The sequence below is a fragment of the Leopardus geoffroyi genome, chromosome C2 (assembly GCF_018350155.1).
Source record: "Leopardus geoffroyi isolate Oge1 chromosome C2, O.geoffroyi_Oge1_pat1.0, whole genome shotgun sequence".
Classification (NCBI taxonomy): Eukaryota; Metazoa; Chordata; class Mammalia; order Carnivora; family Felidae; genus Leopardus; species Leopardus geoffroyi.
The window spans coordinates 8,072,745-8,099,509 of NC_059333.1; the positions used below are offsets into that span (position 1 = coordinate 8,072,745).

Sequence of the window (26,765 nt, forward strand, 5' to 3'; positions counted from 1 at the left end):
CAAAATCCATAGGTGGTCTGCCTCGGGGGCCACCGTTCGTCTCGCCAACCTTGTCCTCCAGCCATCCTTCCTCTTGCTACCTGGGCTCCAACACGGGGTCCTGCTCCTATTCCTCCACCCGGTAGTCGTATCTTTCCAACGTCTCAGGGCATCTGTGCCTACTGTTCCTTCCTGCCTAAAATGCTCTGACTTCTCATTTCTGCTCAGGTGCTTCCTTCCCATTTCGGTTCGAGTCTTCTCTGACCACTCTGGCTAACACTGCCTCAACTCCTGTGGCAGCAGCTACCAGCTGTCCACATGGCGGCACTACACTTCCCAGCCTCCCCCGTCCTCAGGTATGGCCACGGGACTGAGTTCTAGTCCGCGCAACACGAATGAACGTTTTGATGTTTTTATGTCATGGCCGGACCTGGCCCACCAACACCTCCCACATCCCGCCTGGTGGATGCCAGCAGACAGCCAGGCCCTAAGGGCCGGAGTTATTCGCCCAGGACACGGGAGACAGCCATGCCACTGACCTGAAAACCCTCCCGGGACCACTACCCAAAAAAGAGACTTCATACTCCCTTTGGCTACCATATTTTGTGGGTCTGTTATCAGTCTGGCTTACTCAAATCCTCATGCATCCCACCCAACAAATCGCCATCCTAGATCACATCCTGATACCTTTTATCAGCAGTACTTGCAATTCCTATTAATTGGACTCATTTTGTTTATCTACTCTGTCCCTATGAGCTGGAAAATATGTCTTTTACCAGGAGCTGACATAAAGCGTTTCTTTCTCAGCGGAAGTGGTCTGGAGAGTCAAACTTTAAGACACACCACTGAAAACAATCCAGTAGAAAAAGAGGCAGAAAGTTTTCAGAAAATACTGACGGCTCTTAAACTACAACACTACTCAAATTCATGTATAAATAGAAAATAAGCAGGGTTGCCTGGGTGGCTCAATTGGTTAGACATTGGACTCTTAATTTCGGCTCAGGTCATGATCTCACGGTTTGTGGGATCGAGCCCCGCATCGGGCTCTGCACTGACAGTGTGGAGCCTGCTTGGGATTCTCATTCTCATTCTCTCTCTCTCTCTCTCTCTCTCTCCTCTCTCTGTCTCTTCCATAAAAAGTAAATAAACTTAAAACAAAATTTTTTAAAGAAAAAAGAAAAACAAATAAGCAAAATAAAAATATCTTCTGTCCAATACCATTTTTCATTTCAGACTGATCAAAGGTGATCACCCCCCCTCCCCGACTGTTTCTCCAAAGTCTTGCTTGTGGAAGGCTAAACTGGCAAAACTAAATGGAGAGCAATTGACAGCAATTATAAAACTTACAGATCACATCACTCTCTGACCTGCGATTTCACATTTAGGGGTTCCTATCACAGGTATACTTAATGTGTATGAGTGATAGGTCTGTGGCATTCTATCATCATCTGTAATAGTAAAAAAGACTGGAAATTAACAGGGGAAATGACTTATGGAATATCTAAACACGGGAGTATCATGTGAAGAAGAAGGAAGAAAAAGTTCTCCAGGTACTGATGTAGAAAGAGCTCCAAATATATATTAAAAATACATGTAAAACATATAACGACCCCCCCAAAAAACAAGCAAAAAAACAAACTCAAAACATCAACTAGGAATCTATATCTGTATGTGGATATGCATACAATATCTCAAAAAGGATACAAAAACCAATAGCGACATTTAAGTGAAGGTCTGAAGTGTAAGTGGCAGTGACCAAAGCCGAGAGAGGGGAAAAGTGTTCCAGGCTGAGCACAGAACATGTGAGAAACAAGAAAGAACATGGTATATTCCAAAAAAATGACAAAAATCCAGTAAGACCAGAGCAAATAAAGAGGAGAAAGAATGCCCTGAAAAGGACCAGACCGTGGCAATCACTGAGACCTTCGCAGGAAGTCTAAATTCCCTTTTAAGTACAAAGGAAAAGCCAAACACTGGTTTAAAGTAGGGAAAAGCCGCATCAGACTGCTTTACTGAATGTTCATGTGCCTGCAGAGAAGAAAATGGCGTTGACTGCTGAATGGAGTTAGATGCTGGAAGACCAGGTTAGAACATTCTTTATAGTAAGACGGGCTGGAGACGGTTGTAGCAATGGGATGAAGTGAAGAAAATAAAAGCACATTTAGGATATTCAGAATTCACACAATTTACTATTTGATTCAACTGTGGGATGAGGGAAAAGACGAGTCAAGGATCAGCTCCCCAACCTAACCCCCAGGTGTAAGGCTTGAACAAATGGGTGAATCTAGGGCCATCTGTACGAGGAACACAAAAGAGAAACAGAGGCCCAGGGCTCAGGAGCGAGGTCCAGGTCAGAAATGAAGCTGGAGGAGGGACCTGTGCCAAGACGGTACTGAGGCATCGGACAGGGTGGGCGAGGTCAACCGGCAAGTGGGCAAGCCTTGGGAACATCCGTGTCTACAGGGTGGGCAGAGGAGAATCCAGAAAAAGAGACAGGGAAGGAAAGGCCAGACAAGTGAGGGAAACTCAGGGGGCATCCTGTCAAGGGAAAAAGAGGGAAAGTGCTTCAAAGGGCAGGGAGGAGCCAAAATTGTCCACGTGGGTGAGGAACAAAAAAAGACAAGCCTCTGAATGCCCGGCACCGGCCTCCTCAGTGGCGGCCGCAGGTGACACTTGCAGCAACGGTGTCCCCCACTGGAGCAGACTGAGGAACTCTTCACGGGTCCAACACAGCCACCACAGGCTAGCATGACGTAGGGCCAAACAGACACCAGACAGACACGGGCCAGGAGGAGGGCTGGCTCTAGCTGGGAGAGACCTGGGGGGATCAGATGCTGACAGAAGAGAATCAAGCAGACCCAGGAGCCAGAGGCTGAGCAAGAGGTCAGTTTCTAAAAAGAGTAGAAGGGGCACTGGAAACAGTGCCTACAGAGAACGGGGGAGACACGAGGTGATGGTGCCTACAGAGAACGGGGGAGACACGAGGAATGGCGAGCCCGCCCAGAGGCTGGGCACTAGGAACTGGCAACGGCACCGACCATGCCAGCTTGCTGCTTGTGGTCTTCTCCCGCAGCGCCCAGCAGCCCCAGCCACGAGAATGGGGCGTGATATTCAGCAACCTGTCCTGACTTCGCTTTTACCAAATGATACGCTGGCCCCTCGTCACACAGCACCGTGACACAGTGCCCAGTGTGAGTATTTTACAAAGAATATTTCATAAATATTTTTACTACCAACATCTGCTTCATCCCATTAAAAATACCCGATTACAGCCTCTTCTTTAACACATTTCAAAAACAAACGAGGGGGGCCTGCATGGCTGTCGGTTGAGTGCCCAACTTCGGTTCAGGTCACGATCTCACCGTCCGTGAGTTCAAGCCCCGTGTCGGGCTCTATGCTGACAGCTCGGAGCCTGGAGCCTGCTTCAGTGTCCTGTGTCTCCCTTGCTCTCTGCCCCTCCCCGCCTTAGTCTCTGTCTCTCAAAAGTAAATAGATATTAAAAACAAAAGCAAAAGCAAAAAAAAAACCCAAATAACCCCAGAACAACATGGAGGTGAGAGACCACAAACTGATTCGGAATCAAGGACCATTAGCGACCAAAGATCACAGGAAGCGGTCGGAGCACAGTAATGAAGAGCACAAGCCAGGGAAAGTTACTGAACCCATCAAGGGTCAGTTCCCAAAGTTAAAAGGGAAACTCGAACAGTGTAAGGCTCCAAGTGCTACTGTCGTAAATGAGATAAACACAGGGAATAACAACTGGAACAGTGGCTGGTATGCACCCAAGAAATGTTAGCTGCTTCTGCATAACGAGGCAGAAAACTGCAAAGACGTGCTTCCTTAGTTACGGACAGGGCAGAATTCCCTACACACGTGGAAGCTACTGAGACCCCGTGGGGTAAACGACATGACCATCGGAAATGCGCTCGGCGCCCACCGCGGCCCCGGCCGGCTGCTGCGGGGCCGGGCCTCCACGGCGGGGAGCTCACCTGGGGACTGTGAGTCTCACAGTCCATGGCCTGGACGGCAGCTGTGAAATGTCCACCACTGTGCCGGTGCTGGTGCGTCGGGTCTGACCTCGCTCTCCCACTGTTGCTCGTCCCCGACGATCCACCTTCGGGATCACAACACAGCACTTGTAAGTCTGAAGTTAACTTTGCTCAAGTATGTATTCCAACACTCACTTAACACCGAAGGTACGGCACACACAAAAAGCTGTATGAACCTCAAAGCGTATCAGGAAGTCATCCAATTCTCTAAGTTCTTTCACACCGACCAGTGAACTAATACACGACAGTCTGGTTTGGGTTAAGTCAGGGGAAAGTTCAAGCACGTGAACAAAGTATTTCTACTTAAGAAACCAAAGGAAAACTTTGGCTAAGAGGGGCGCCTGTGGGGCTCAGTCGGTTGAGCGCCCAACTTCGGCTCAGGTCATGATCTCGCAGTCTGTGGGTTCGAGCCCCGTGTCGGGCTCTGTGCGGACAGCTCAGAGCCTGGAGCCCGCTTCGGATTCTGTCTCCCTTTCTCTCTGCCCCTCCTCTGCTCATGCTCTGTCTCAAAAATAAATATAAACATTAAAAAAAAAAAAACATTTAAAAAAAAAAGAAAGAAAGGGTTTCGTTTCCAACTGCCAAGCAGAATTTATCACGGGTAATTAAGTATCAGAGCTTGGGGACAGGTGAAATGTTTTACTAACTACAAAGGGTAGATTTAGGTAAAACAATTCCTCCCTATCCCCACAACCAATTCTTGGAACAAAAATAAGAAACGCTTCCAGGCCTCCCCGAGTATCAGAAGGACCGACCTGAGCTGGAGGACGTGCTGGAGGTGGTTCCGGAGGACTGTGACTGCTCCATCGCGGGACTCGTGGACACGCTGTTACTTGTGTTTGTACCTTCGTCAGCTGTCTTCTTGAAAAAACTGTGCTGCAGGGCATAGTATGGTTGAATTCGAGTTTTGGGGTCATAATCAAGCATCCTTAAAATGAGGTCTTTGAACTTCAAGTAGTCAGCCACGGTATGACCCGATTCCCCAGCACGACGCCCACCAGGTCCTCCTGTTTCTACTCCGAGAATATTATGAAGTTTACGGGTTCCTGGTGGTTTATACTCCTGAAGAGAAGAAAGATTAAAAAAAAAAGTTTTCTCTAAATGTGATGGAGTATGTAAAAGCCTGCATAACTTCAAATATGCTTAAATATGTTATATATTGAGACCTTTATTAAAAAGAACGCTTTATACTCAGATTCTCTGGATTTTCACACATTACTATTCCAAATGCGCTTGTTGTTGGAGAAATGCAAAATAATTTCAAGACCAAATATGACTATAAAGACCATGTAGCCCAGGGGTCAGCAAACAAAGGCCTAGCCTGGGCTGTTTTTCTATAGCTTCAGCTATGAATGGGTTTTATATTTTTAAAGGTTGTAAAAACAAACAAACACAACCACATAATATGCAATAGAAGCCCACAAAAGCCTTAAGCTTTTACCTTCTGGTGCGACCGCTGCTCCGGCCCAGTGGTCTGAATCGCTTTTCTGCCTGATACACATGACCTTGGATGCACTTCCTTTCCTAACAATGGCTCTCCAAAGCTGTGGTAATCACTCCAAGTGAAGATTCACTAGTTTAACCCTGCACGCTCGGATTTACCGTTCTCATTTCGTTTATTTTTTTAAGTAATCTCTACACCCAGTGTGGGGCTGAACTCATGACCCCAAGACCAAGAGTTGCATGGTCTTCAGGCTGGGCCAGCCAGGCGCTCCCCCACCACTTCCATATTTAGATAAAGAAATTAAAAGCATTTAGAATATGCTGAGTAATAAATTAACACGTGTTGAGATTTTTCTGAAAACTCCTTTTTTAATAGATGGTGGTAGAACCCTTAAGACGCTTATGAATATTGAATTTATTCAGAATGGCATCACCGATTTTTGCTTCTAGTGACAATGCAGAAATTCGTAAGAGACCACGGCTCTCCCTCTGAAAGCAAAAACAAGCCAGCAGGTAGGCCACAAAATCATTCCATTTAAAAAACCCATCTAAGTGCCAAGAACTAAACAAATCAGAGTTGACTGAGTTCCAGAAAATGAGAAGCCCTTTCTAGGAGAGAAGAGACCTAAGGTGAGGGAAGGAGCAAATGCCAGAGATGTGGGTAAGAAGAATCCAGCCCAACTCTGAACCAACTCCTGGCAGTGTGGACGGGCCAAAGGCGGAGGGCAGGCGGAGAGCCCAGACATGAGCCCCCAGGGAACTGAGCAGCAGGACGGACAGACTGCCTGGGGCAGCAGGGCTGCAGAGAGAGCACTCAGGTCTCCACAGACACTGCTTAAAACCTAGGAAGACAGTGGGGAACAGAATCTAGGTGGAGCGAGCCAACAAACAAAGCAAGGCCCAGATTCAGCTCAGCTACAAAGGAGATGGACTGAGTCCCATATGACGCAGTAAGAGGTGCATCTCTTTCTGGAGGGAGGGTTTACTTCCATCACAACTGTTCTCAGATACAAAGTCCAGCGTGCATTTAAAAAACTACAGACACAAGAAATTTTAAAAAGATGGGTCCATAATCAAAGTGAAAAAATTAGTCAGAAGACCCACATAAGTAAATCACCCAGATGCTGAAACTGGCAGGCCGGCATTACAAATAACCATGATAAACAAATAGGTAAAAGAATTTAGTTCAAAAGGTGCACATGTGTGAATAGATGGGGGGTTACAGAAGACCAAATGAAACCTTTCCCTGAAAGGTAAGTGGAAATGCGGAAATGTTAGAACTAAAATATGCAATATCAGAAATCAAGAATTCACGTAATGGTTTTAACAGCAGACTGGACTCAGAAGAAAAAAAAAATCAGTGAATCAGAAGACAGAGCAAAGGAATTATCCAAACTAAAACAAAAAAGAAAACAGCATGAACACACTGGAGACCTCGGAGATCATGCCGAGCCTGTCACACACATTTCAGTAGAGAACTAGAAGGAGAAGAAAGACTGAAGCAACAGATACTGGAAAAGATACAGTCTTAGGAAAAACTGACGAAAGCGATCAACCCACAGAACCAAGAACTTAGCAACTCCAAGGAAAATAAATACAAAGAAAGCTATACCTGGAGACAGAAGAGTCAAATTACTGAATAACTGAATAAAAACAGAAAACATTAAAATCAGCCAGAAGGAAGGGGGAAAGGGAGAAACATTACATATAGGGAAGGACACTTAGAAAAGCCACTGGCTTCTCTTTAGAAACAACGTGATACACAAAGCAATGTTATAACCTCTTTTCTCTTTTGCTGAAATGTCAACCTAGAATTCTACATCCATGGAAATGTCCATTATCTTCCTTAAGAAAGTAAATAAAGATATTTTCAGATAAACAACTGCTGAGAGACACCATCAGCAAAAGTTATTCCCTACAAAATAAAAAAGTTAGACGAAGTTCTTCAGGCCGGAAGCCAAGAAGGGTGGGAAGGAATCAAGAACATACATAGGTAAACAGAAAAGACCTTTTTAGTATCTTTATTTTGTGTGTGTTTCAAAATTTCTTTAAAAGTCCCTTTTTATTTAAGCAGTCGATGTGTTTGCTGTGAGGGTTATAACATATGCAGAAGTGACGTATGATGCCACGTGCACAAGAGGTAGACAGACAAAAGGGCATGCTTGTTCGAGTGGTGTTACGTGAACGTCAACTGATGCATTAAGGGTACATATAACACTAAAAATTACACACAGGGTAAGAGCTAAAGGGTCAAGAGAGGAGATGAAATAAAATACCAGAACACCAGAAAGTACTCCATTGACCCAAAAGAAGGCAGGAAAGAAGGAATGGGGGAAAAAGGTGAGACAGAGAACAAATATAACAGTTAAAACCTAAACTTCCGAATAACTAAATGGGTTAAAAACTGAACGTGAAAAAAAGAGACTATCTGACTGGATTAAAAGGCTTGACAACTAAATGTTGCATACAAAAGCCATATTTCATATATAAATACAGACAGATTTGACGTTAAAGGGCACAAAAAGTACAGACTATGAAAATGTTACGAATAAGAAGGTTGGTACAGATAGTGTAATACCAGACAAGTCTGACTTAACAATTAGAAATATTACTAGAGATAAAAAGAGACATTTCATCATAATGAAAAAGTCAATTTATCACAGTCACAACAATACTAAATGGGTACACACCTACTAAGAGAGCTTTGAAACACATAAAGCAACGAAAGGGAGATTAAGACAAATCCAGAATTATCACTAAAGGTTAACATTCCCCTCTGTCACTGATAAAACAAATATCCACAGGCAGACACATGTACACACACATATAAAATAAGGATGTAAAAGATATGAAAAAAAAAAAAATCGAACAACCTGACCTATACTGACATCGGTAGACCACTACACCAAACAACTGTATAAAATCCAATTCTTTGCAACGGCACACAGGACATTCACAAGGTGAGATTACCTGCTATATTCTAAAACAAGCCTCAATGAATTTCATTTAAAGGAGTGAAATCATGTTTTCTGACCCATGATGCTATTGAATTAGAAATCAGCTAACAATAAGATACCTAGAAAATCCTCAAATATTTTGAAATTATACAACAACATTCTAAATAACAATGAGTAAAAAGAAATCACAAGGGAAATTAGAGATGTTTCAAAATCAATGAGACTTAAAATATATCAAAAGTTGCTGCATGCAGCTAAAGCAATAGTTAGAGGGACATTTATACCATTAAATGCTATGAGAAGAAAGTTTTAAATGAATGATCTAAGGTTCCACCTTCAGAAGCTAGAAAAAGCAAATTTAGCTTAAAGTAAGGAGAAGAAAAAGAAATAACAGAGAAAAGCACCAGTGAAATAGAAACAAGACGAAGCGACAGTAAAAACAAAACAAAAGACTGGTTGTTGGAAAACACTGGCAAATTTGACAACCACTAGAAAGAGTAATGGGAGAAATGAGAAAACAGGAATGACCGATATTAGGAATACAAGAGAGACTGTATCAATACAGATCCTCTAGAAACTACAAAGATAATAATGAAATATTAGGGATCATTTTATGCTGACAAAGCCAACAACTTAGATGAGGACAAGTTGCTTGAAATCCATACCTACCAAAATGGACTCAAAAAAGAAACTCCAAATAGCCACATATTTACCAAAAAATGTGAGCTACAATTAATAACCTTCTAACAAAGAACATCTCCAGTCCTGATAGCTTCATCGATGAACTCTATTAAACATTTACAAAAGAAATAATGCCAATCTTATACAAACTCTTTCGGAAAAATCAAGAACGAATACTTCCCCAATAGTTTTATGAGACCAGCAGAATCCTGGGATCAAAACCTAATGAAGACATTATATTAAAATTTTAGACAAATATTCCTACCAATGTAGACTAGCAAACTGAACCCAGCAATATGTAGGAAGTGTGGTTTATCACAGGTTGAGCTTAATATTCTAAGAGTTATTGATGTATTTTACCACGTAACAGGGAAAAAACCGTATGATCATCTCTACAGGTGCAGAAAGCATGTGACAACATTCAAAACCCACTCATGATTTAGAAAAACAAACAAGCAAGACACTTCCCTAAAAACACAGGAAACTACTCCTTCAACCCGACAGAGCTACAAGACACATACACAACGAGCACCATACTTAAATAGGTATGCTTTCCCACAAGATTGAGAACACGGGGAGATGTCCGTTCTCACCAAAACTACTCAATACATGGAGGTCCTAGTCAGTATGATAAAACAAGAAAAATAAATAAAGGCATACAGATTGAAAGAATAAAACTGTTCATTTGTGGAGGATGTGAGTAAGTAGAAAGCCCTACAGAATCTAAAAACAAATAAAAAACTAAAATAGGTAAATGTAGCACGATCTTAGGATACGAGTTAATATACAAACTCAATTCTATTTCCACATATTTTCAATGAGAAAGTAGAAAACGATACTTTAAAAATGACATTTTAATGACACTTTAAAAATTGTATCAAAAAATCAGAAATTAAATAAAATGAACTAAAAATATGTGTGAAATTTCTGCACTAAACCCTACAAAATGTTGTTGTGAAGAATGAAAGACTAAATAAATGGATCAACCATGATCACAGACTGAAGACACAATACTGTTAAGATGTCCATTCTCCTGGATGGACCCTTAATGCAATCCAAACAGAAACTCCAGCAAGATTTTTTTTTTTTTAACAGACTTGTAAGCTGATTCTAAAATCTCTACATAAATAAAAAGGACCTGGGGAACAGGGAGGGGGGGAAAAAAAAAACTGAAACAGAAGAAAAGATGCTGGTGAATTTACACTACCTGCATTGGGGACTTCCCACACGGTATGGAACCAGCACTGTCGTACTGGTTCAAGGACAGATAAAGCAATGTAACAGAACAGGGTGCAAATACAAGCCCGCACAAAAAAGAACAGTAACTGAATAAAAGCACCCAGATTGACGGGGAAAGGCAAGTATCCAACAAACGATGCTGTAACTCTAAGGCAGGCATCTGGGGGTGTGAACATCAACTCCTACACCTCATTCCATCCTTAAAACTTAATTCGAGATGAACCCCAGGACTAACCATAAAAGCTAGGATCAAAAAATCTTTTAAAACAAAGCACAGAATACCCTCACAAACTTGAGGAAAGCAAAGATTTCTTCAGATACAAAGCCTTCACTAAAAAAAGTTGACAAATTTGATTTCATTTGAAAATAGTAAAATTTCCCACTCATCAAAAAAACACCACCAAGAAAAGAAATAGTAAACTACAGTCCGGGGAAAAAATATGGACACATGTATGACAAAGCACTCATATTCATTATGTGTAAAACAAAAACAAAAAAAACTCCAACTCAATTAAACAACTCAACAATAAATGAGTAAAAGACTGGAAAGATGGTCACAAAAAAAGCTCTACGAATGCTTAAAAAGCACATACCATTAGTCATGGGGAAATAAATGCAAATGAAACCGCTACGTATGTTCGCCCGTCAGAATGGCTAATTTCAGAAAGAGAGACCACGTCAAATGGGGAGGATGTCATACAACTAGAACCCTCATACTCAGTAGGGATGTAAAATGATGAAAAAATTTGGAGAACTGTATTTTCTCATGAAGATCAACACACATATACCCTATGACCTGGCAATTCTACCTCTAGGCAATGACCCTAGAGAAATGACAACACATGCGTACAAAAGATTTATGCAATAATGTTCCCAGAACCCTTATTCATAATAGTTCCAAACTGGAAACAACCCAAACGTCCACGGACAGGTGCATACAGATAAACTACAACATTTTAATTCGACAGAATACTATGAAGCAGTAAAATGAAATAACTGTTGACACACACAATACGCATGAATTTCCAAAAATGATGTTTGTTAAAGTGAAGGAAACAAAACAGTAAATACTATAGGACTACATTCATATGAATTTTGCCTATGAACAGGCAAAAACTAACTAGGACGAGAGAAATCAGAAAGTAGGGGTGGGATGACAAAGGGTCACAACAACATTCTGTTATCTTATTCTAGCTAGTGGTTATATTATTGTATCTAAACTATACTTCAACAAATCAGCATCTTAATTCTTCATCCCATCCCCACCAAAAACACACACACAGAGCATAGATATCATTACGAGGCAGCTAAAAGGGGCTCTTGACACATAGGTGAGAAATTACAAGTAAAAATAAAATCACTGAGAAAACAAACAGTACAAAGATACCCAACGACAGCACACGCATTGAGTTCATACTTATGGTTAAACTCCCGAGTGCAGCCTTCATAAAGTAATCATTTGGTTCTGGATTTGAGTTTTTGGTTGGTGCAAAATTTACCTATGTCCGAAGACAAATACTTATTTTTATACTTTAAGTTTCTTAAATGAGTTGCTAATTGCAACTAAGGGAAATTTCATAAAACCTATAGTTAAGTAAGAGGTATTAAATACAGGTTAAGATACTTTCAATTTTAAGAAGGGAAAAGATTTATCTACTCTTTTCTGAAATGCCCCCCCCCCCATCATTTTGTTAAAAAGTAATTATAGGTCGGTTTGGGAGAAATGATAGGTTTCAGCCCATAGTAGCTTCACTGTGGTTTTATAAGGCAGAGATGTGCATGGGATGGGATGAATGTTTTCTTTAGAAAAAAAGAAAAAACTGGCGGAAAAAAAAAAACAAAAAGATTCCAAATGGAGAAAGCAGTAGCCGCCTGTACTGCGGAGAGAGAAAACACGAAGGAGGTTTCATACCCTCCAACTCTATTTCAAATTGACTGGCTGGAGCTACACCTTGAATGCTGGTGAAGCTAAGGATTCCCAGGCTGTGCTCTGGTTCAAGGGGAAAGGGGCCATGACTGAGAAGCTCGCTCCGTGGATAAAGCAAAAGGATTCAGGATGCTTGTGTGGTGTTTGCCATCCCTTCCTTAGCGGGAGGAGGCTGACTGTGGCTGCCAGATATTGCCCTGCCTAGAGCTCAGAGAATAAGGCAGAGTGCAGTAAGTTACAACCAGGTATGAAAGATACAATTACAGATGTATTTTTAAATCTTCTAAAGAAAATCGTTTGGTATTAAAAGCCTACGTGAGGGTGAATTAAAGCCAAGAACCATCATCTTCAGTTCACTGGAAAGGACACCTGGTGGCAGCATCGCTAAAATGCAAGGGGCAAAATACAAAGTGGCGCGGAAATCGTCCTAAGTGGCAACAACGTGTTTAAACTGCAACCCCAAGGTGTCTGGTGCAAAGACCACACACCATCGGGTATTTATACATCACGTTCATCTTACACCAGAGACAAACTAGATTACAAAACACATGATTACTTTCACATTTATATAAAACAAAAAGTAGATCAGGATGCAAAACTGCCATCGTTCACTCTGTTAAACGGACGCGGTCTAGCGATCCGAAACCAGAAGAAAATTACTACAACAACCTAACATTTTTAAAACCTTAATTGCAAGGGTTTTGGACTGACATCCCTGCCGTCCATGCCACCGAGCTAGGAACCAGAACTGAAATCTGCCGAAGGATTACGGAGTCGGTTGATATTCTTGCCACAAATCGCCCAAGTCAAAAATTCTTTTCTCCCGTCGGAACTAATTGTTTTGAAAAAGCCGTTTACTGCAATCCTGACCTCTACTGCCCACAGCTGCAGTACTGTTTACTGTGACGTCGTTATATACACTCACTGTGACAGACAGAGGCTGAACTTTCGGATCCTACTGCTGAAATGAGGCACGGTGATTTGATCAGCTGTGTCACACGGCAGACATAGTTCCAACATGAAGCCTTAACTCTGCCCATTAAACACACACTCGTCCATACAGACAGTCCAGGGCAAACTATACCCAACTTTTGAAGAAAGCAGACGCCTAGGTTATTGATGAAATTGTTAACGGAGACACTGATTTCAAGTAAATACAAAGTGAGCTACCAACAGCTGCAGTGAAATAAGTAACACAGGCTAAATAAATAAATATATATATAAAAATATAAATAAATAAATCAAGTTTCCCTATTTTACCCGTTTTCCATCTTTGGTCTTCTTTAAGTTCCAAGTGCCATCTGGCAACTTCTCAAAGAACTTTCTTGCTTTTGGTGCTTGGTCAAGAATGTGAGCAGGTGGAATACTCAGAACTTCCACTATTTTATTCATCTGATCTACCTGTATTAAAAATAAAAACAAAAACGCCTGTAACTTCTACTGTAGTACATCCTGCTTCTCCTCACCAGTTCATTCGTTCATCCATAAATTTTATTATTTTTTTTAAATTTTTTTTTGTAACGTTTTATTCATTTTTGAGACAGAGAGAGACAGAACATGAACAGGGGAGGGTCAGAGAGAGAGAGAGGGAGACACAGAATCTGAAACAGGCTCCAGGCTCTGAGCTGTCAGCACAGAGCCCGACACGGGGCTCGAACCCACAGACCGTGAGATCATGACCTGAGCCGAAGTTGGATGCTCAACCGACTGAGCCACCCAGGCGCCCCTCATCCATAAATTTTAAACAGAGCATCTTGCGCGTGTCAGGCACTCCTCTTAGGCATTGAGCACACGATAATGAACAAAAGAGATACAGTCCCTGCCCTCCTGGAGCCCACCATTCCACACAGGGCAGGGCAGACAATTAAACAAATGAACACGTAAAATCAAATAACCATCCAAAAAAAAAATCCCACAGGCTTAATAAAGTGTGGACCAAATAAAGTATATTTTTAAGTGCAGGTTCATTCACTCAAATACCAAGTGTCTCCTATATGCTAGAAGCCATGCTCAGCAGAACATAGCAGTAAACAGATAAAAAAAATCCCTGCCAAAAAGTTCGTATGATAGGGGAAGAGATCGCTAATGAACAAACGCATAATGAAATACATTATGTCAGATGACGACGAAGAACCATGAGGAAATTCAAAGATGGAGGGTGAGAAGGGGCACTGCAACCGAAAGCAGGGTGTCACCAAGAAGAGGGTATGACAGCAAAGACCCAGGCAGGGAGGGAAGGAGCCACGCGCTCCCTGGGGAAAGGGCATTTCAGGCATGGAGAAGCACTAATGCAAAGGCCTTAGTACTATGGGCCTGTGGCTACTGTTTCCAAGGGACCACAGAGTAAGGCTGCGTGCTGGTCCAGAGAGAGCGAGGGGAGGCAAGGTCGCAGAGAGAGCGCAGGAGTCACAGGGAATGGGGGATTCTTTGAACCACTCAAAGAACTTGGCTCTTACAATGGGTGAGGTGGAAGCCACTGAAGTTTCACATGATTTAATAAAATACAGTTAATTGTATCTCATTATGTTTTAGTTAGAATTAATACAATTGAATTTAATACCGTGTAAGCTCATGAGAAAGATCCTGATTTACAGGATAATATTAAGGATAACAAAACAATACCAAACACACACTATGCCAGTTACTGCCCAGGACTAGCTCACTACTCCTGTAGTTCAAGTGAATTAAAAGGATGGAAGGGACAAGTTTCCGACGCCATATTAAGAGTTGTATAACCCTGTGTAAGTCATGGCCTTTCTTTTCTTATTTATAAATACACGGACTGATCACGATCTGTAATGGTTAACTTTTCTTCAAAACACAAAAAAAACCCACAAGGTTTTAAAGCCAATGGAAGTCCAATTCCTCTGGCTACAAGAGAGCATGGCCTCTCCCGTGCCCTCCTAGGCACTGCCTCTGACTTTCCAACACCTTCTGAGAACAGACCGGAAACCCATGAATTAAAAGAATTACATATAGCCTGTAGCTCTAAAATTCTATAATCGTAATTCACCCTAAATTACTCAGATCAAATCTCATCAAGGCTGCCAGCCATCACTTCTTAAATTCTAAATCGTACCCTCAAAATTTACAGCAATGTTGACACTGTTTTCATAGTGGCCCTCGTGCCTTTGTTACCTTTTTCTGTTATATTATACTTAAAATCTGTAACACTTAAACCAAAATGCCTAACGTTTTCTAATCTAACTTATTGTTCTCCTTATCAGCAGATGAAATGATCTCACTTCCCATCTCAAAATCCTAAACTCACCATTATAATAATTGAAAAACTTTTTAAATGAACAATATAAATTCAAAACTGACCCAACATTTGAATATTTAACTTGATTATAAGCAGACGTCTTTTCCTAAAAAAATTTTTAAGATTACACAAAGATTAAAAACAAAAGGAAATTATGAAAACAGAAACAGAATTTAGAAAGCAATCATCATATACCTCATTGGCTCCACTGAACAGAGGTTCTCCAGTGTGCATTTCAACCAAAATACACCCAAGGGACCACATGTCGATAGCAAGGTCATAAGGCATTCCCAGTAGCACCTCTGGAGACCGATAAAAGCGACTCTGAATATACTGGTATATCTGAAATATATTGCAATATCATATTAATTCCAACATAAGTTTTGTTTAATTGTGCTCAACACTGAATTAAGAACATTTATCTGGTATCAACAGAAAAAATAATTGGCTAACTCCGAAGCTGGGGTTCCATTTACTGATTTCACCTTTATGCTACAAGTATCATTTAAACAAACATTTCAAGAGAGTGCTTAATCACACTGTGAAATGCAAAACATACAATTCAAGCCCTTTCATTTAGTCCAATCCTAACTGGCAATCAAGATACACCTTAAAACAATTATGTTTTGTTAGAAAAAAGACATTATTGAGAATAGGGTCTCCCTATTAATTATTCTTTCCTGCCATGGATAGCACTTGGTTTGCCACTAATTTAAGGACTAAACTGTATTTTAATTAACCTACAGAATGTATTTCAGCATCAAGTCAAATAAACTCAGTACAATGTAAATGAAAATTCAGACATCTATGACTGAACTGGTTTCACAGATGTATCTGAGAAACACCCCCATATAAAATTCAGCCGGAGGTCATTCCTGATCAATCACTTCTTCTCTGCCCTGTCCTCCTCCACCTCCATTTGAGAATTCTTAGGGAAAAAAATCTTGAAATGGATAATTTTCAATGAAGTAATCTGAGAATGTCTCTAGAGACCAATTCATTTTCAGCCATCATAAATTTGTATTTAGAAACATCAGGAAAGCAAAGTTTTATTCAAAAAGAGAAAGAAAGAAACAAAATCCTCCTAACTAAAGCTCTTCACGCTTAACAGTCCAATTAGGTGGCCAGCGGCGTGGTGCTTTCTCACGGATGCTTTTGTGGCTCCCACCTAAAACTCTAGCCGAGTCCCCAAAAACAATCTGATGCCCCATAAGCACATCAACCCCAAACCTAAGGCCTTGTCAGAATGAAGAAAGTAAAATTCAAAGGGAGAGGTGAGAAGTATTACGTTTCCAAGTTTGTGGAGGGCCAACAGCATCGGTAAGCCCCAACGACTCCCTACATCTCAAAGGTCTCATTTCCCAGCTTATGTCTGTCACTCGTCTATTTGGTTTGGTCGAAGCAGCGGCTGGGTCATCCACAAGGTTGTGCACCCAAATCCCCTGCAACACGCCTGCCCGGCCACCTTCTGAGACGGAAACAGTAAGTGCAGGGCAGGGCCACTGGGTGTGCGTCTCAGAAAGGATCTCTCGCTCTCACCTGACACGCTCACATGGTTTAAACCTCACGGAGCTAAAGAGATAGTTGTCTCAATTTGGCTGGAGAGGCACAGTAGTGTTTGATATTAGATCACAACATAGGATTTAGGTTTAAAAGGTGAGGGCGTAGAAATTTTCCAAACCTAAATCTATTCAAATGACGTTCAAGATGGGCATGTATTTCCCATTCACAATATACTTCATCCCCATCAACAACTACGCACATCTCTTGATTTTCAGAGGCATCTGAAACCCCAAACTTTGCTTCCCACTCCCCTAAATCTCAATCAGTGATCTACAGAACACTGCTACCGTAAGACAAGTTGTAGAAAGTAACAAAAAGCCTGATAGTCCTGTTAACTGGCTATGAACCTCCACGATTAAATTAACCAGCCATGCTTAAAACACAAAAAGATTGTGCAACAGAAAAGTTGCACGGGATAAGAAATCCAATCGGGAAAAACAAAAAGCGGAAAGCCAACATGAAATAGTATCTGAAAGTCAGTTGTGGCCTTTCCTTTTTTCCCCCGCTAAGAAGTGCAGTTTCAATACTTTCAAGTAAATAGGAACAGTGTCTGAAGTGAGTGAAACATCATCAAATGGGGATCTGACTTCCTTTCAAGAAGAGAGCAACCTATCACTCCTATTCTATATGCAAAACCTGCTGTTAAGGGTAGCTTTCATTAACGCTAGAAAGAATAGCAGGAAAAATCTTTCTTCCATCAGCTAAATCTAAATCCATTTATTGCTATAGACAGGTCTGTCTTCAGCAGTCTGAGAAAAACCAGTTTGGACGTGTGTCAGAATGTATACAGAATGTATACAGGGCAAAAAAGATTTAAACTTATTTATCAACACAAGTATACTACCCAACTGTGTAATTTCTATACAAGATCACCATGTGTAATGTAAAATTACCTGTATTTTTCTTAACTTACCAGTTTTTGGAGAAACACATTTATCTTGATCTTCAGAGAAATATTTCATAGCAAGGATTCAATGCTCTAGTATTGGAATAGCCCCAAATTTATACTAAAATCTCTACTTGGAAAATACACAGATCCGTGTAATATTTAATTCGCTCATCTCCTATTCTCTCTTTTAGGCACACAGGTCATTTTTTAGACCCCATTTTAAAAAAACCAATACCTTCTCATTCAAAACCTAACTATTTGCATTTTAAGAGATACTTCCCCAAAATAGGTTTCAACACAATGTGATTCAAGCAGCACATTTTAAAGATAACCATCCTGTGATTACCTCTGAATTGTATACACATTAATAACATCTCAAATATCTACCTACACTTTTACCTAATTCTACTTGAATACACAAGTCCTGAAATATACTTACCCTCTGCCCCAACTGACAGGAACTGCCAAAGTCAACGATCTTGATTGCACTGCGTTTGGGGTTACAAAGAAGGATATTCTCAGGTTTTAGGTCACAGTGAATGATACTAAGTTCTGGAGTCGCGAGGAAAAGCAGTGCAGTGCACATCTGTTGTGCAAACTTTCGTGTTAGGTTCAAAGAGACACCTCGAAAATTGGTGTTCCTCAACAAGTCATAGAGGTTGTAGGACAGCATTTCAAAAACTAAACAGAGATGGTTTCGAAACATAAAGTGGCGCTTCAAATGCACTGAAAGAGGAAGAAAAAGTTTCATTTTAAATTATATATACCAATAAGATGAGAATAATGTATGCATAAACTTTCAAACAGTCTAACAACATTTCCACGTCAAATGTAGAGCGAAAACCAAGTTAAAATTTGGAGATCAGCATTCTGCACTAACAGCACATTCTGTAACCAGTCAGGAATATCTAGATTGTTCACCTGCTAATTAAACAGGTGTCATGCCTGCCAATCAGCAATATAACATGAGAAGTATCACCAAAATGCTTAGTTTAAAAAAAAAAAAAAAAAAAGAAATCAGGTCTGAAAACACACATAGCAAACTGACAAACAATACTGAGAATACTTCAGTGACTTTCTGCTCACTTCTATGAGAAAGTATTTTTTACTCCCTGAGAGCCCAACCTCACAACTTCATATAAAGCCCCACCCACTGGGATCTCCAGGATGTGACCATGCTGCTGTAGGCGGCTCTCAGGCTCTGATATATATCCATATTCCGCTTTGCTGAGCCTTGGATCTCACTAGTAATTTCCTGTAACAATTGTCAAAGGAAGGCACAGTTCTTTTTTCTTTCAGGCAAATACAACAAGTATGTGAAAAGCATGCTTTACAAGAATTAGAGTTCATAATCAAGGCATTTGATTATGTTCATCAAACTGGTACATGGGATATCTTGTGCACAACTGAAGGTTTGGGAAAACTTGAAAATAAAGCTCAATCACAAGAAGAAATTGTAAGCAGGCTCATGAATGAGAAAAAAGAGTATAGAGGCCATTATATGCGATCAGTGTTGACCTCTAAAAAGGCTTAATACACACTAAATTGCTTCAAAGATTGTGCTTTTAGTATTAACACTGACTGCACATCAGATGAGGTCATTCAATAAAGTGCTGCCCTTCACTATAAAATTCTTATATATACCAAGCTGAACACTTGTTACTCAACTGGAATGACATAAAACAACCATCTGTCAAGGTTCCCTTCATTTTGGCCTCTTAGTTTCATAAAAAAACAGGTTTCTCTATAGATCTATCCGGAGTAACTATGACGGTATTCAATCTCTGGTCCCCAAAAATGGGGGATACATTGTGTGCTCCTGAACGGCCTCCCCAGGAGCAGGGCCTGTCAACATTGGTTTCACATCATTCTTGATACAAACAATCCAAAGCTGGGATAAATAATACAAATGCTAAACGGCTCTATAGGAGTCTACAGTACAACTCAACACTCTGAAAATAAAAAGAATCCTTAAAGGTTACGTAAGCACGTTTAACATCTGGGGCTCCTGGGTGGCTCGGTCGGTTAAACATCCAACTTCGGCTCAGGTCACCATCTCCCTGTTAGTGGGTTCGAGCCCCACATCAGGTTCTGTGCTGACAGCTCAGAGCCTGGAGCCTCTTTTGAATTCTCTGTCTCCCTCTTTCTAACCCTCCTCTGCTTGCTCTCTCTCTCTCTCTCTCAATAATAATAAAAAAAATTAAGAAAAATTAAAAAAAAAAAAGAATGTATAATATCTGCTCTTAATCAGTGAAGTGCATAGGTTTAATACTATAAACAGAGCTCCATGGGCAAGAAGACACCCCAGCAACATGGTCAAGAGTTTTAATTTGATGAAGCAGTAGCCACAAAAAGAATGTAGAAAGTAACTGATGTCAAAATTCCAGTGTAATTACAAAAATTCCTTTAAGAAACTCTGTGATTACAAAGTTCTTCAAATGGAAGATCAATCCACTTGGTTCCACCTGACTTCCCAATTCATTACTCATTTACTGAGTAACTACAATGGGCTGAGCACTAAAGACATTGTCAAAGAAAGCTCAAACACAGTATATTTATGTATCTTTTTCACCGAACTTTGGGGATACAGTTGTGTTATCTTTTTAACTGAACTTTGTTGAGGGTCAGCAAGACTTTGTTCTAAACCTAAAGTGAATTTTAACTAGACCCATGACAGATACCAAATAATCCACGTGAGCAATTATGCTGCATGGTAAAGAAGACTTTTTTTTTTAAGTCTCAAAGATCTAGGACTACAAACTATTAGAATAAATTATTCTTATCAATTACTTCAAAACAAAAAGAAGTTACTGACATCACAAAAGAGCAATATGACTTTGAGACATCTTAAATTTTAAGTATCAATTCTCCTGGCAGGGCTAGGTCTAATTTTAAAGTTTTTGCTTGTTTTCCAATATAGAGCCTCAGTTTCTTGAGACACTGTGCATTCACCACCTTCCTAAATAAAAACTTAAAAAAAAAAAACGCATCCCAAAAGCATCTATAATAATTAATGCCATTAATAATCATTAAAGTCAGTTTATTAAAAACAAATTGACAGCCATTATTATATACAACTGAATAACATTTATTGAATGCTTACTATAAATTTGCCATGTTTTCTTTCCATAAGACAGAATTCAAATGTAATGCCATCAGCATTTTCTCTACTACTTAAGCAAACACTCAAAACACAAAACACAAGAGTGAGGAGGAAGATGTTCACAGATTATAAGTCAAGTATCCTTCAAATGTCCTTCTTGAGCTTCTAAGCCCTTTGAATGAAAACAGGCTCAAATTTACACGTTATAACTGACACTGAACAGTAAATGTTCAGTGAGTATGAAAGGTTTTAGGGGCACCTGGGTGGTTCAGTCAGTTAAGCATCTGACTTTGTGGCTCAGGTCATGATCTCACAGATCGTGGGTTGCAGCCCCGCGTCAGGCTCTGTGCCGACAGCTCAGAGCCTGGCGCCTGCTTCGGATTCTGTGTCTCTGTCTCTCTCTGTCTCTGTCTCTGTCTCTCTCTCCCCCTCCCCCACTTGTGTTACTCTCTCTCTCTCTCAAAAATAAATAAACAAACAAACAAAAAAAGGGTTTAAATAGACATGTTATTACTATGGATTATATCAGGTTGTCTCTACAGAGAAGAAATTAAGAAAGATTAGTGATATTAAGGTCATTTTACTGTAACACTAGGGAATGAAGGCGGTTTCATAAAGGAAATCTGATCTTGGTATCTGAACCTTACATCTTTAAACATTTTTTGTTTCCACCATTTTGGGCACACTAAAGAATCATAATGTGCATTTATTCATAAAAAGATATTTATTAAATAAAATTTAACCTCATGTTTATCAAGTCAGGCCAGCATTTCTGGAAATGAGTTGCTATGTATACATGCCTAGAGAAACTTCTATAGTTAGTTGATCCTAAGGTCTCAATCTTAAAACTTGATGGTATTTTATATTTACTCTTGGTAGCAATTTGTTTCTTGGCACATAGAATAATGGGATCTTACAATCCTTGGCATCTTAGATTTGACTGAGAACAGTATTAAACAAGGTATATTCAGATGTTGTTGGGCCCATATATCAACTGACTTCACTATTTCCAGAATTTTTCTCTTTTTTGTTTTCAGGAAAAACACTGTAAGACAAGGAAACAAACACAGGGTCTAGATTCCAGCAGAGGTAGGTTCAGATGCTAGCTGCAGAGCCCCTGGGACCCTGGGTATGTTACACTTTGTAAACACAGTCTATAATCTAAGGACCCCACCACTTTCCTTACAGGACTACTCTATTACAGACGATGGAAGAAAAGCACAAGGAATAAGATAGGAGTTCAAGAAATAGTGGCTATTACCTCTTTTCTGTTGTAATAAGTCTTAACAGCATCTAATGCTGTCAAACTGACAAACAGCCTGAGGAGGAGTCTGAGAACTTGGCTCAGACATTCCAAAACTAGTTCTATTATTGTAATATATTTGGCTTACTTCTGATTTCTGAGGGTAGGAGAAACAGTTAAAGTTGCTAAAAAGAGGACCCCTGGATAAAGTGCATCATTACAGCAAACAAATGGCACTAGTAAGTTGCAAAACATGATACTATTCTTGTGTTTCTAAATTATACACCACGAGGAATGCACATTCGCCAAGATTTAGAATATTACTGCCAGATCGAGTAACCGACAAAAATCTATGCCCTCCAATAGAAATAAACAGTTGAATTTTTAACCTATCGCTTTAAAAATTAACATATTCTCATTCAAAAACAACCATGAACTCAAACTTCTGGCCCATGTGAGGGCACATGGCTTTGTGTGCCTGTTTGTTTACCTATGTAGTATTTCATTTCAGTGTCATGTTTGTTCATGAGCTCAAGAAGTCGCACTTCTATCTGGGCTTGATTCAGAAAAGCCTTCTTGTTCTTTATTATTTTAATGGCAACCCATTCTTGCTCCACACGATCATATGCTTTTACAACCTAAAAGAGAAAAAAGATAAATAATTCTCTACTAATGGCAACAACTGCACAACATTCTACATTTAACTTTAATTGTATATTTACCTAATTCTCATTCTTCTCGTCTCCCTAAGATGAGGTCCTTCCTGTTCGTTTCCATTCAGTCTCATCCATTTACTACTTTACAGTCAACTTTAAGTCAACCTTTTCAGTTACATTTCTTTTGTATCCTTACAGTATTTCTAAATATCCACAATATTGCCTTAACAAAAGCTAGATTTCTCCAGAAACAAATTTACATCATGACAAGTGCTTTGCTTTTTTACCTTTTTTACTAAATGACACTACAAAATAATTCTCCTAACCTTTTAATGGGAGAAAAACCTGGTTTAAATCTCAAGTATATGTGTAAATTATTTATTTTTTAAAGTTTTTTTAATGTTTATTTATTTTTGAGAGAGAGTACGCATGAGTGGTGGAGAGGCAGACAGAGAGGAAGACAGAGAATCCGAAGCAGGCTCCACGCTGTCAGGGCAAAGCCCAAAGTGGGGTTCAAACTCACCAACTGTTGAGATCATGACCTGGGCCAACGTTGGACACTCAACTGACTGAGCCACCCAGGTACCCCTCAGGTAAAATATTTAAAATAAGGTTCTGAGTCATTTGGAAAATGCAGAAAGCTTCCTAACCTTAAGTTAGATTTTCACAAACATGGGTATATAACAAAAGAATAGGTTTACTTTAAAAAAATAAATCTAATACAAATTACTCAGAAAGTTCCATGATATAAGGTAAAAGCCACAATTAGTGGATTTTGATAGTTTTAAAGTAGGAATCAATGCTAAGGAAAGTGCAGTGTTCATAAGCAAATCACCATGTACACCTCTCATCTTAATTTTACTCATTTAAAAGGAGTTTCACATTATTAACAAAGAGAGTTACATAAAAATTAGGAAATCGGGGCGCCTGGGTGGCTTAGTCAGAAACATCCAACTCTTGATTTTGGCTCAGGTCATGATCTCACGATTTGTGAGATCAAGCCCCAAGTCGGGCTCTGGGCCAACAGGGTTGAGCCTGCTTGGGATTCTCGCTTTCCCTCTCTCCTTGCCCCTCCCCCATTCACGTACTATCTCTTTCGCACACACACAAAATAAACATTTAAAAAACTCAGGAAATCAATACATTGATAAAAGAGAACTATCCACAAATCAGAAAGAGCAATCTGATTAAATGTTAATTTATATTTATAATACATACAATCTGAATAGGCAAGAGTTTTTATACATTTTCTAGCATATTCAGAAAGCCTGGAGATAGATATAGGTAGAACTCCAGGTAATTCCAATTTGGAGGCTGAGTACCACTAGAGGAGAGGAAGAGAATGGAATGCATGAAGATTTACATCCGTCAAGGTTAAATATATTGTCAATGGTATATTATAAATGGTCCAATTAAAATCAAACTTGGAGGGGTGCCTGGATGGCTCAGTCGGTTAAGCGTCCGACTCTTGGTTTCAGCTCCAGTCACGATCTCGCGGTTTCGTGGGTTCAAGCCTCACATCAGGCAGGCTCTGTGCTGCCAGCTTGGGATTCTGTCTCCCTTTCTCTCTGCCCCTCCCCCACTTGCACCATCTCTGTGTCTCTCAAAAAAATAAATAACTTGTTAAAAAAAATTTTTTTAAATCAAACTTGGAGTGTAAAATGCAATTATTTCTGGTTTCATCCAATTCTAGAAAAAAGAGTATCTACTGTCTTTAAAATCAGAGGCTACCCCTATAAACGTCTGACCAAGCGGTTTTGATATTCTTCTGTTTCACTGACTATATTGACGGCACCAAGAGTTGCAGTTCTACCCCTGGATCCTAATGGTCTCCAGGACAAAGGCCACTAACGGGCCCAACTATTTACTGACTTAGCAAATAGTTAACCGGCTAAATGCTAAAGCAATGGTTTCCGACCCTGAATTACACATTCAACAGGCAGCTTGAAAAAATACAAACGCGTAGAATCCAGCCACAGAGATTCTGGTTTAATTGGTTTACAGCCCAGGTAGCAGTCCTTTCCCCCCAACATCCCCCCCACTCCCCGCCAAAGCTCCCTGGGAATTTTCAATGTGCAATCAAGACTCCTAACCATTGGCTAAAGAAATGAAGGAGCACCTTGATAAGGATCTGGCAGAGTTCAGAGAAAATCTGATCAAGTCAGTATGGAAGACATTACCTGGTGAGTGATGGGTCCTGAACCTGAACACGCATGAGCCTAAGGCAGGCATCAGTCTAACCTGATGAGATGGAGTTTGAGGTCAACGGGTCTCAATTTGCAAACGTTTAACTATGCTCACTTGCTCTTAGAAATTAAAGTATGAGAAAATCAAAGTGAAGGGGAGGAGAAAAACATCACTCTGAACTCAAAGACTACGTATTTAGGGAAAACTGGAAAACGAAAAAACCAAAATGGAAAACGAAGTTTAGAGAGTCGGCTGTATGGCCACAATTTCCACGGTGAACAACACAGGGGTTAGAAAACCGTCCTACTGAAGGCAGCTGCCCAAGTAGCTGGTGTGATTTTCAAGGTGGAGCCAGCAATCCCTGGATCTAGGGTGCGTGCGGCCTTACTAAAAGCTGGGCCTCAGACACGCCTTTCCTTAGGAGACCCTGAGAGAGAAGGAGCTGCTTCTGACAAAAGAAGTGATACTTCATAAAGAGGGACTCCCCCAACACTGAGAAACCCCTAACTCAAAGAAAAAGAGGTTACAAATCAAGGAGAAGGTCCCTGAGTTCTTTACAAGTACTGCAACTACTTGGAATTTGAAAGCGGGAAGGGGCAGATACTATACACAGGTGGCACCAGGGCCTTGAAGAGCCACACTGGAATTACAGAGGCCTCCTAGCAACCTTGTACATATTTCCTTACAGGTTTAATAGCTGAAGATTTTTCTGGGTCTTTTCTGGGTGGCTGCTAATGGCCCACAGTACATTTTTTGTCCTAAGTGTGATCAGACGCATGCACAGGCTGGACAAAAAGGCATTATTTTTCCTTCTCTCAGAGCAGGAATGGGTAAATAGGATCACGCGGGTTCCATAGTTTTAAAAGGCCCCAAAACAAAACCGTTTTTCTTTAAAGGTGGTTCAGGAAAGTCATTCTGAAACCCATTCTATCCTTATCACTGAAAAGTCCAAAGAAGTGTTTGAACTGCAGGTTAGTGATGGCCTCACCACACAAAGGGCGTGAGGCAAAGGAACTGGGATCAGCAGTAAATCACACCTCACACCAAACAGAGCTTGGGAACTCAGTGAGATAGGACTGACAAGTGGGAGCAGCTAGCTGGGCAGGTCCACAGCCAGAGAAAAAGTTTCTTAGAAGTGCAAGGACGAAGGTGTGATGGCTCTCGGTCTGAGCACAACTGATGCAAGAGACCGCCATATTTAGGGTTTTGCGCTCTACGCTGAGGCTGGGTGGGCAGGTGAGGACGGAAGGGCTGTGGGTGGAGACGAGGCCAGGAATAAAGAGAAACACCGAGTTCTACTGGGGAGCCCCTTCCTCTCTTTTCCTGCTAGAAGCTGCTAGAAGCTAGAAGCTAGAAGCTGCTGAATGATCCTTTCCATCACAGTCACGGTATCAGCCATGCTGGTACTGTGAGACCGGGAAGAGGCAACCCGGAAGACCGTGTGCCCACTTGAAGGCCTGATAACAGAAGGTGAGTCGAGAGAAAAACCAGGACACAGCCCTTGGCTTTCCCAGCCTCTAAAAAAGTGGCAGGGCACCTGCTGTGCCAACTGAACTCTTTTCTTTTTGAAGAGTATCAGATAGGAAG

The 26,765-nt window shown here is 40.6% G+C and overlaps 1 protein-coding gene across 5 annotated transcripts in view; it reads right to left on the bottom strand.

Annotated features, from left to right (window-relative positions):
- Positions 1 to 26,765, bottom strand: part of DYRK1A (dual specificity tyrosine phosphorylation regulated kinase 1A) — a 151,893-nt gene that overhangs the window by 4,294 nt on the left and 120,834 nt on the right. For all 5 annotated transcript variants that reach the window (XM_045501389.1, XM_045501390.1, XM_045501392.1 and 2 more), the window contains 6 exons: positions 22,826 to 22,973; positions 18,429 to 18,715; positions 15,733 to 15,879; positions 13,536 to 13,676; positions 4,784 to 5,090; positions 3,969 to 4,093 (listed from right to left, as the gene is read on the bottom strand). In XM_045501389.1, coding sequence (XP_045357345.1) covers positions 3,969 to 4,093; positions 4,784 to 5,090; positions 13,536 to 13,676; positions 15,733 to 15,879; positions 18,429 to 18,715; positions 22,826 to 22,973 — 1,155 coding nt within the window. The remainder of the gene's footprint in view (positions 1 to 3,968; positions 4,094 to 4,783; positions 5,091 to 13,535; positions 13,677 to 15,732; positions 15,880 to 18,428; positions 18,716 to 22,825; positions 22,974 to 26,765) is intronic.